The 10,948-nt window shown below is 55.9% G+C and overlaps 1 protein-coding gene across 3 annotated transcripts; it reads left to right on the forward strand.

Annotated features, from left to right (window-relative positions):
• The first annotated feature begins 324 nt into the window (after positions 1-324).
• GBGT1 (globoside alpha-1,3-N-acetylgalactosaminyltransferase 1 (FORS blood group)) lies at positions 325-10,566 on the forward strand. 3 transcript variants are annotated; one of them, XM_072748250.1, is made up of 7 exons: positions 325-474; positions 1,127-1,313; positions 1,874-1,939; positions 6,782-6,832; positions 6,908-6,943; positions 7,635-7,769; positions 8,995-10,566. In XM_072748250.1, exons 2-7 carry the CDS (start codon positions 1,243-1,245, stop codon positions 9,677-9,679), a joined length of 1,044 nt encoding a protein of 347 aa, XP_072604351.1. In that variant the 5' UTR covers positions 325-474; positions 1,127-1,242; the 3' UTR covers positions 9,680-10,566. The 3 variants fall into 3 exon arrangements, with proteins under 3 accessions (XP_072604351.1, XP_072604352.1, XP_072604354.1); XM_072748251.1 differs by having other exon boundaries at positions 333-432; XM_072748253.1 differs by lacking the exons at positions 1,127-1,313; positions 1,874-1,939 and having other exon boundaries at positions 349-474.
• Positions 10,567-10,948: the final 382 nt, after the last annotated feature.

Consider the following 10,948-nt stretch of genomic DNA (forward strand, 5'->3'; position numbering starts at 1 on the left):
GGGGTTCCTTCCTGTGAGTGTTCCGTTCTTCTAAAAACACGAAAGTTTTTCTGATTTCTCCAGCCCTCACGCTCACCCTGGGCTCCCGGATGGGCTCCTCGCCCTGCGGGCCTCGGCCCCCGGCTGGAGAGGCGGCAGGACCCCGGCAGAGGGAGGAGCCCAGGGCCCATCCTGGACCCTGGACCGGGGCGGGGCGCGTGGAGCCGGGGGGGGGGGGGGGGGGGGGGGGGGGAGGGGCGGGGGGGCGGGGCGGGGCGGGCGCCTCCCTGTCGGCCCCGCCCCGCCGGCCCCGCCCCCGCCCGCAGACGCCCCCGCCCCCAACCCCGCGGCCCGCCCCACCGTCGGGTCAGCCCGGGGCGCGGCTGAGGGCGCGGCGTGGCCACCGGGGATCGCGCGGCGCGGGCGAGCGGAGCCCCTGGCCTGCGTGTGGAGGTGCGCCCCTCCCTCCGTCCTGAAGCCCGTCGGGCCGCAGGGGTGAGTCGCGCTCCCCCGCCCCGCGCTGCGGCGCCCGCAAGCGCCCTGAGCCCCGGCCCGCGGCGGCGGGCGGAAGTCGCCCGCGGGTCCCGGCCGGGAGCGGGTGCGGCGCCCCCTGGCCGAGGGGCGCGGGAGCTGGGCGGGGAGGACAGTGACTTGCCCAAGGTTACCGAGGAGTGAGCGCTGGAGCGCGTCCCCGCCGTCCCCCGAGAGCCCAGGCCCGGCGCCCCGGAGCAAGGGTCCCCTGCCCCCGAGGCCCCACCCGCAGCCCGCCGCGGGGGCATCACGGCCGCCCCTCCCGGCGCAGCCCCCGCCCCGGCCGGCCGGTCCCCGCGGGGCCCACTCGGGCCCCATTTCCGGTGTCCCCTCTTCGCCCCAGGAATCCTTCCCCAAGCCCCGCCCTGCGCCGCTGCCCGAGTCCCCAGGCTGGCCTGGCCTGCTGGCCCGGCCACGCTCTGCTCCCCGCCGAGGGCGGGCGGGGCCGGGGAGGGAGACCTGAGAGCCCGGACTAGCGGGGCGGGCGGCCCCCCCAGGCGCAGCCGCAGGCTTGGCTGAGCGCTGAGCCTGTCCCCATGTCCACCTACTGGAGGTGTCTCGCTGGGGCTCCCCAGGGGAGGGCAGGGCAGCAAGGATGGGGAGCATTCCTTTGCAGGTGTTCCTCCACCCCGGAGCCCCCGGCTCAGAGCCTGACAGCCCTGGGAGAGGGGGGCCGACTCACCAAGCCCGTCAGGCTCCCCAGGTGCCGGGGTTCCCAGGCTTCACCCAGCAATGCGCTGCCGCAGACTGGCCCTGGGCCTCGGATTCAGCCTGCTGTCCGGCATTGCCCTCTGGTCCCTGTGGTGAGCATGCCCCTGTGGGGGCCTCCCTTCACCCCAGACTCCTCCCTTTCTTGGCATCTCAACCCCCAAGCCTTGGCCCCTTTACAGATTCCTAGGTCCCACCCTCCTCCCTTGGCACACCTGTCCCCCAAACCCAGCCCCAGAAAGACCAAACTAGTTCTGGTTTCTGGATTTTGCTTTGTACTGGCCTCCTGGCCTGTGCACTTGCTCATTCCTCTGCCTGGACCATCCTTCTAGCCCCATTAATGAAGTGTTGGGAAATTTGGTTCACACACCAAAATTCACCCCACCTGTTCCTTCTGTGCAGTCCTCCCACCACCACACCCTACTCCCCCATGTGTAGGGCCTGGCACCAAGAACATTCCTGTCCCGGGAATGAATGACTGGGTGAATAGTGGCCACACTGCAGAAGACCCAGAGGGCTTTGACCTCTGAGGTCAGCCAGACCCAGAGTGGTGGGGGATCCCCAAATGCACCCCACTGGGGGCCTTTGAGCCCATTAACGTGCACCAAGTGGGTTTTCAGCCTCGTGACAATCAGCAAGTGTTTTTCCTCTCCAGGATGTATATGGAGACCTGGCTGCCCTTCTCCTATGTCCCCTATTATCTCCCCTGCCCAGAGATCTTGTAAGTATGGGGCAGGGAGAATTTGGGCCCTTTGGGCTGCTTGCAGTGGGAGCACTAGGAGAGTTTTCAGGTCCCTCCACAGGTTATTTTGATAAGCATTGGGTCATTTATGGGCTGCCACAAATGTGGAGTAAAATGCCCATGTCAGTCCTCCAGCGTCCTGGCAAACCCTCCCTCCCTGCCCCCCGGCACCAGGTTTTGAGCTTGAGGTGCTTCAGGGCTCTGAGCCTCACTGGCTTCATCTGTAAAATGGGATAGTTCTCCCCCCAACCCAGGCCACCTGGAACATAGAGTATGACAACACCTGTAAACAGTCTGCTGTAGCACGTGCCACTTAGGAGGTACTTGGGACACAGTGCTCTTAGGACTTGACTTTGTTGCTAAATGTTGTGTGCAATGTGTATTTGAGGAGCAGATTAACATGTAGCCAGTCTTCCGCCACATAATGAACCTGACTTTTTTTTTTTTTTTAAGATTTATTTATTTATTCATTCAGAGAGAGCGAGAGAGGCAGAGACACAGGCAGAGGGAGAAACAGGCTCCATGCAGGAAGCCTGATGTGGGACTCGATCCCGGGTCTCCAGGATCACACCCCGGGATGCAGGCGGCACTAAACTGCTGTGGCACTAAACTGCTGCGCCACCGGGGCTGCCCCGAACCTGACTTTTTGATAGTTAAGAATGAAAAAGTGGGCTGGGTCAGTCTCAAGGGGGTATCTTCATGGTAGCTAAAGTCAAGTTTAAAATCTGGATCATAGCGACTCCTGGGGTGGCTTAGCAGTTGAGTATCTGCCTTTAGTTCAGGTCGTGATCCCGGAGGGTTCTGGGATGGAGTCCCACATCAGGCTACCTGCAGGGAGCCTGCTTCCCCCTCTGCCTGTGTCTCTGCCTCTCTCTGTGTGTCTCTCATGAATAAATAAAATGTTTTAAAAATAAAATCTAGGGATCCCTGGGTGGCGCAGCGGTTTGGCGCCTGCCTTTGGCCCGGGGCGCGATCCTGGAGACCCGGGATCAAATCCCACGTCGGGCTCCCGGTGCATGGATCCTGTTTCTCCCTCTGCCTGTCTCTGCCTCTCTCTCTCTCTCTGTGTGACTATCATGAATAAATAAAGAAAATCTTAAAAAAAAAAAAACTTAAAAAAAAATAAAAATAAAAATAAAATCTAGATCATGGACTGCTAATTAACCACAAGGCATGTTTCACTGTTAAAAACACAGAGTATATGGGATGCCTGGGTGGCTCAGGCATTGAGCATCTGCCTTTGGCACAGGGTGTGATCCCAGGATCCAGGGTCGAGTCCCACATCGGGCTACTTGCTGGGAGCCTGCTTCTCCCTCGGCCTGTCTCAGTCTCTCTCTCTCTCTCTCTGTGTGTGTGTGTGTGATGAATAAATAAATAAAATCTTTTAAAAACACACACACACACACAGAGAGTATAGTCAATTTGGAAGCTGGAAAGCAGAAAAGACAAAAGAAACACATCTTGTGTCCAGTCTGAGTTATACTTTGCTTCCAAAGTTCATGGTCGACTCCCTGGTTGCTGTACTTTGTAACTGAACAGACTGTGCATCTTACCTGGTTCTAAAACCAAAAAGGCTGCTTGCTATTGAAAGTAGTTACGATCATATATTTTTGAGATTTTTATCCTGTGTTCCCAAAACTGGCTATATTCATCAGCGTGTGTTCATACTCTTTTGTGGTCACCATCCTTTTATCACCCCAGGAGCTGTGTCATAATTCTTGAATGCCTACCTTTTCCCCACCAATGACCAGGGAGCATTTCGGTTGTTTCCAATTCCCCAGGATTTTTTTTTTTTTAAGTTTTACTTATTTATTTGAGAGAGAGAGCATGAGCAAGGGAGAGGGGCTGAAAGGGAGAAGCAGACTCCCCGCTGAGCAGGGAGCCTGACATGAGACTCCATCCCAGGACCCCAAGATCATGACTATGCTGGGAAGTCAGATGCTTAACCAACTGAACCACCCAGGCGCCTCCTCCAATTTCCCCAGGTTTTTTTCCCCCAGTTTTCTAAATGAGTTTGTAATGAGCAGCTTGAGATATAAAGCTTTTTCCATGTTAAAAATCCTTTCATTTAATAGTTCCCACCCTGGGCCAGATGATATGGAGAGATTCTTGATCCATCTTGATAGATTGCTTTCCACATGCTCACAACTCTCTTGTTCACACAGATGCCACTCCCAGGCCAGTCCTGGAAGCAGTACTGGGTGTTGGGAAAAGCAAAAACCAAACCACCTTGCTGATTGGAGAGATGGGGAAATGCTATCCCTTGGGGTTTGATTTCATTTCTTTAATTCCTACTGAGGCCCTCATTTCTCCCACATCCTTCCCAAGAACTAAATTTCCTCTTCCCTGATGCACCTGCTCCACGGCCTTCTCTCCCAGGCCTGTTTTGGGTTGTTTAGCACCACCTTTGGCCAAAAGTATTTGCTACTTTTTTTTTCTTTCTCCAGCTTGTCTATCTTCTGGTTCTACTCAGCTCTTTTTCTAACAGATTGAAGTTGGAGAATTTGTGTGTGTGTTAAATGGTCATCGCATCTTCCCATCTTTTCATCTAGATTTCTTTACTTTTAGTTTCCCTACCTATGAGTGTGAAGTCGGGTTTGTTTTGGGTATTTTTTTTGGGGGGGGGGGTTGTCTGTTTGGTGTTTGTTTTTGGCTCCAGCTCATCTGTGGCTTCAGTATTCTTATGATTGACAAGCTGTTTAATGAGGCTAGAGTGTGGCTGGGCTTGGGGGGAGGCGGAGGCCAATTGCCAGGGCTGTGGTAGGGCTCTTCCTCCTCACCTGCTGCCTTTGCAGAGTGCCCTCACTTCCTGAGCGGGAACCTGACGTGCTTGTTTGTGTGGAAACTAGGGCAGACGGCCAATTTGATGGACTCATTTTTTAAAAAATTGTTGATTCAACGGCCGCCTGGGTGGCTCAGTCAGTGAAGCACCTGCCTTCGGTTCAGGTCATGATCATGGGGTCCTGGGATCAAGCCCCACATGGGGCTCCCGGCTCAGTGGGGAGCCTGCTTTTCCCTCTCCCTCTGTTGCTCCCACTGCTTGTTCTCTCTCCCTCTGTCAGCTAAATAATTTTTTTGAATCTTAAATAGATAAAAATTGTTGATTCAAGAGTTTAATCACAGGACAAACAAGTGTTACAGGATTCCGCTTATATGAAATCACTAGAATAATCAAATTCATAGAAACTGAAGTAGAATAATGGTTACTGGGGCTGAGGGGAGTCAGTGTTTCATGGGGACAGAGGTTCAGTTTGGGAAGATGAGAAAGTTCTGGAGAGGGATGGTGGGGATGGTTGCATGACAGTGTGAATGTGCTTCATGCCTCTGAACTGTGCACTTAAAAGTGGTTAAAATGCAGGCACCTGGGTAGCTGTGTCGGTTGATCGTCTGGCGCCTGGCTTCAGCTCAGTTCATGATCTCAGGGTCGTGAGATCGAGCCCTGCATCAGGCCCCATGTTCAGCAGGGAGTCTGCTTGAGATTTTTCTCACTGTGTCCCTCTCCCCTTACTCATGTGCGCATGTTCTCTCTTTCTCTCCCTCTAAAATGAATAAATAAATCTTTCTTTAAAAATGGTTAAAATTGTAAATCTTTGTTTTGTACATTTTGCCACCAAAAGAGAGATACAGAGAAACAGGGACTAAAAATTGGTAGGAAAACTTAAGAAGGCCAAAGGTAACATCAAAGATGCCATACTGAAAGTCCCTCAGTGAATGGCAGGTACCATGTCCTCAGGTGGTCTGGCCTCACAGCCAGCCCCAGGCCTCTTCTGCAGCTGCTCCAACTGCATGGGTAGCCTCGAGCGGGAAGGCCTTTGCCTTCTCTGGGCCTCACTTCCACCTTCTGGGGAAGGACTTTATTGGAGGGAGTCACAGGTCTGGCCCCAGGTCCTTCCAACCAGTTTGTGACCGAGCCAGAGGCTCTGCAACCTGCTTCCTGAGGACCCTCCTTCTCACAGCTCCACCCAGGTTGACGCTAGTGGAGGCTGGCCACAGGGGCTGCCTGCTAAGAAGGGAACAAGATGCCTGGACTGGACAAGTGTTTGCTCTGTGCTGGGCACAGGCACATACCTTGACTCTCAGGGCAGCTCTGAGGGTGAAAGAAGTTTACCCATTTTATGCAGATGAGGAAGGGTGGGGGCTCAGTCAGGGTTTCCACTGCAGACCCAGAATGGAGGAGGGGGGCAGGCACCAGCAAGGGCAGGCTGGAGCTCGGGCAGGTGCTGACACAGTTTCTCCACGGAAACCTTAGCTCTGTTCTTCAGGCCTTCCCACCTGATTCCAGAGGGCCCACCCAGGCCATGCAGGATTATCTTTACCTAAGGGCAGCTGGGGTAGATGGTAATCACACCCACAAAATACCATCGAAGCTACGCCTTGATGGGTGTTTGTGTGCTCAGTGCTACAAGTGACCATCACCGTGGGCTCAGGGGACTCACCCAAGGTCCCCAAGCAGGAAGGTGGCAGGCAGAACAGGGCTTGCCAGGTCTTTGCAGCCTCTTGAAACTTCTACCCACTGCCAGGCCCCTACAGAGTGACGTGTCTGAGAAAACGTCAGTCTTGGGGACAGACGGCACAAGGTCCAGCTCACTGCCCTGCCCCTCAGTGACCCGGACAGAGTGCTTTTGGGGGAGTACAACCCTCGTGGAGTGGGCAAAGCAGTGGGGAAGCTTTCAGGGAGTGGGCCTGGAACCTGGATGGGTTCCTGCCCCATGGGAGTGTTTGTGTACCCTCCACTCTGTCCTTCCTGCTCTGAGCATCTTAGTCCCCAGCCCTGGCACTAACAGCTCTCTCTCTCTCTCTCTCTCTCTCCTCTGCCACCAGCAACATGAAACTGCAGTATAAGGGGGAGAAGCCATTCCAGCCTGTGACACGGTAAGCAGACCACCATTTCCCCCTTTGTGACTCTGGGGGCTGCCCCCCCCTCACCACTGGCCCTTCATGTTGCAGGTCACCGCACCCTCAGCCCAAGCTCCTGGAGCAGAGGTAGGTGTTGGGTAGGGCCTAGGTGCAGAATGGAGAGATCTGGCGGGAGGAAGGGTGTGGGGACATGAAGAGGGAGGCAGAGCTCTAATTTAGAAGCTGGGGTGGTGGCGGTGTCAGGTGGCCTTGGGGTCCAGGTAGTCTGTCACTAGCTACGTGACCTTGAGCAGGTTACCCAGCTGCTCTGAGATTTTTCTGTACAAGTGGATAATCATACCCACCCCATAGCAGGTTGAATGGAGGACTAGATGAGATGGGGTTTGCAAAAGGCACAGCTCTGGGCACCCAGTTCATTTGAGTGTCCGACTCTTAATCTCAGGGTTGTGAGTTCAAGTGCCACATTGGGCTCCACACTGGGCATGGAGCCTACTTAAAAAAAAAAAAAAAAAGGTACACCTGCATAGTAGGTGCTCACTCCACTTTCCCAGCTAATAGGGCCACCCCTCACCTGTTAGGCACTTAGCAGGCATGGAGTGCCAGGCTCCCTTTGACACTTGACGTGCATTAACTCTTCCTCCTCTCAACCAAGCCGGGAAGGAGCTATGATCATCCCCACTTCCCACATGAGGATATGGAGGCCTAGAGACAGGGATGAAGCTGCCCAGGGTCACACAGCATGGGAGGCAGGGCCAGGATGAGGCTGAGGCTTTCCCAAGGGAAGGGCCTCAGTCCCCATGGCCTCCCCTGCTGTCAGGCCTACTGAGCTGCTGACGCTCACACCCTGGTTGGCGCCCATTGTCTCCGAGGGAACCTTCAACCCTGAGCTTCTGCAGCACATCTACCAGCCGCTGAACCTGACCATCGGGCTCACGGTGTTTGCCGTGGGGAAGTGAGTAGTGGGCTGGGTGGGTGCTTGTCATAGAGCCCTAGGAGCTTACAGTCGGGGAAGAGAGAGGACCTGGACCCAGAACCCTGCCCTGAACCAGAGGCTGCGCATGTGGGAAGGTAGGGAGTAGAGAGTAAGGACAGGAGGGCTGCCTGAAGGAGGAGGTCTGGCCCTGGCATGGAAGGAGGGAGGTGGCCCAGGTGAGGGAGCAGCAGGAACCTTTGGGACAACACCCCCTTGGCCGCCTAGCCCCTCTCTGCTTCCCATGAACAATCCAGGCAGGTATGAAGGGCTGGAAATGCTCAAGACCATGTCACATAACTGGGGGCCCATGGTCAGGCCACAGGCAGGTCAAGCCCCGCCCTCAGGGCCCTCTCCCCCTCCCCCCACTCTGGACCTGCCTTCTCTCTGGATGCCTCCCATCTTCCTCTCCTCTCCCCCACCCCACCTGGCCTTGTCTTTAGAAGCCACCACCTCGCAGCCGCCCTCGGGTCTCTTTCTGGGACTCCTGAGGGAGAAACTACGATGGGGCCTCAGTACCTTGGGTGCTGGCCAGGCGGCAGAAGGCCCACCTGCTTCAGGTGATACCCCTGGTCCCCTCACCTTTCACCTGGGCAGGGGCGGCCTATACTCTCCTCCACCTGGGACCTGCAGCCCCAGGCCCCCAGCACCACTCACCTTGCTTTGATGTATCCACTTACCCATCACGTGCTCACCTTCCTCTCTCTGAGCCTGTGTCTCTGCCTTTAAGATGGGGATTATGGAGGGTGCCTGGCTGGCTCAGTCAGTGGATTGGGTGACTCTTGATCTTGGGGTTGTGAGTTCAAGCCCTATGGCGAGTATAGAGATTACTAAAAAATAAATAAATAAACTTTAAAATGGGGATTATGTATGATGCCTGCCGTTACAGAGTTTATGAGTCTCGAAGGAGCTAAGAATCCCTTACCACCTGGCACCTAGTAAGTGCTCACTAAAAGTTAGCTCAGTTTGTGAATTTAAGAATCCGTTAAGTATCCTTCCTGTGATGGTCATAGAGGGTGGTACTGTGACTGTGAGGATGTGAGACCAGAGAACCCCGGGGTTTCAGACCTGAGTTGCATTTCAAGGTGAGAAGCTAGGAAGGTGGACCCCAGCCTGTCGATCCCAGGCCCCGTGCCCACACAGAGTGGGGACCCTGGGCAGTGACCCGTGGGGCTAAAGCAGATGATGAGCTCCTCATTCCTACCAGGTATACCCGCTTCGTCCAGCACTTCCTGGAGTCGGCTGAGCAGTTCTTCATGCAGGGTTACCAGGTGTACTACTATATCTTCACTAATGACCCTGCAGCCATTCCTCAGGTCCCGCTGGGCCCCGGCCGCCTCCTCAGCATCATCCCCATCCAGAGGCACTCCCGCTGGGAGGAGATTTCCACACGCCGGATGGAGACCATCAGCCGGCATATTGCCCAGAGGGCACACCGTGAGGTGGATTACCTCTTCTGTGTCGATGTGGACATGGTGTTCCGGAACCCATGGGGCCCCGAGACCTTGGGGGACCTAGTGGCTGCAATTCACCCAGGCTACTATGCTGTACCCCGCCAGCAGTTCCCCTACGAGCGCAGGCATATTTCCACAGCCTTTGTGGCAGACAACGAGGGGGACTTCTATTATGGTGGGGCAGTCTTTGGGGGGCGGGTGGCCAAGGTGTATGAGTTTACCACAGGCTGCCACATGGCCATCCTGGCAGACAAGGCCAATGGCATCATGGCAGCCTGGCAGGAGGAGAGTCACCTGAACCGTCGCTTCATCTCGCACAAGCCCTCCAAAGTGCTGTCCCCTGAGTACCTCTGGGATGACAGGAAGCCCCAGCCACCTAGCCTGAAGTTGATCCGCTTTTCTACACTGGACAAGGCCACCAGCTGGCTGAGGAGCTGACAGCAGAGCCAGGGCTCCATGAATGGGGCCGAGCCCCGCAGCCAGCTCACCCCAGCACAGCACCCAGCTCGCCCCAGCAGCCACCTTGCATCAGTGCCTCCCTTCTCGAGCCTCATGTGAGACCAGTCCAGTCTTGCCTAACTCAGTGTGTTAGCAGAACTCACCTGGAAAATGGATGCAGAAAGGCCTTCGTGCACTGTAGAGGGCTGCCTCCCCATGAGGAGAAGGCAAAGACCACACAGCCCTAGAATCAGGAAGATGGAAGGTGGGTGAAGAAGTCCAGGGCCTGGCAGCCTCACCCAGCAGATGTGCCTTTGGGGCAGGCCCTGGAGTCAGCCCTACACCGTGCCTGAGACCCCACCTGTGCCTCCCTTCTGTTGCCTCTTGCCCTTAAAGTTGCACTTCTAAGCCGCTGCTGTGAAAGGCATCCCAGATCCCTCTTCTCTGGCTGCCGGGGGTCCTGGGGACTGTGATGTCCCCCAGCCACACAGAGCCAATCCCTCGCTCAGCCTGGGTGTGAGCCTTTGCTGCAGAACAGGCCTGGCTCCCTCTGGTTGCCAGGTCTAGCCTGTACCCCATGGTAGGCCACACTCGCTGGCACCAGCCACCTCCTTTGTAAGAGGGTTTGGGCAGCTTTTAACAAAGGTGGTGTGGGAGGTGCCTGAATGGCTCCGTTGGTTGAGCGGCTGACTCTTGGTTTCAGCTCAGGTCATGATCTCAGGGTCTTGGGATAGAGCCCTCATCCTCACTGCCCCATCCAGCTCCTTGCTCAGTGGGCGAGTCTGGTTGAGCTTCTCTCTCTCCCTCTGCTCCTCCCCCACTCACACGTGTGTGTGCACATTTGCACGCTCTCTCTTAAATAAATAAATCTTAAGAAAGAAAGAAAAGCTGGCGTGTGCTAAGCCCCAAGCAGGGGATTTTCACCTGCATATCCGAGTGTCTGTGCGGCCAGCCCCTGGGGATCCAGGCAGCCTGGATTTTAAATACGGTCAATTTGCAGAGGGGGTTGGTGGTGCTCAGTTTTCCAGAAAATCTGGAGTTAAGCTGACTGCTGCAACAAACAGAATTTCACTCCTGTCCTCCTGGGAGCAGGGTGAAGTGATCACGTGCTTACGGACAGGCCATACTCCCGACAATCAAGGGAAGCCAGGCCCACCGGCTGGCCACCATGCAGCCACTCAGTCCCTGAGCCCATAAGGCACGTGTCTGCTGGCTCTCAGCCCTGTGAGGCCATCGGTGGGCGTGGGGCTCCGAGGCTGAGGTACAGGC

The sequence above is a fragment of the Vulpes vulpes genome, chromosome 2, assembly GCF_048418805.1.
Source record: "Vulpes vulpes isolate BD-2025 chromosome 2, VulVul3, whole genome shotgun sequence".
NCBI classification, from domain to species: Eukaryota; Metazoa; Chordata; class Mammalia; order Carnivora; family Canidae; genus Vulpes; species Vulpes vulpes.

Coding starts and splice junctions, on each gene's coding strand:
- GBGT1 (XM_072748250.1), top strand. CDS start 1,243: ATGCGCTGCCGCAGACTGGCCCTGGGCCTCGGATTCAGCCTGCTGTCC. Junction 1,314..1,873: donor ATTGCCCTCTGGTCCCTGTG/GTGAGCATGCCC, acceptor TTTCCTCTCCAG/GATGTATATGGAGACCTGGC. Junction 6,833..6,907: donor CCATTCCAGCCTGTGACACG/GTAAGCAGACCA, acceptor TTCATGTTGCAG/GTCACCGCACCCTCAGCCCA.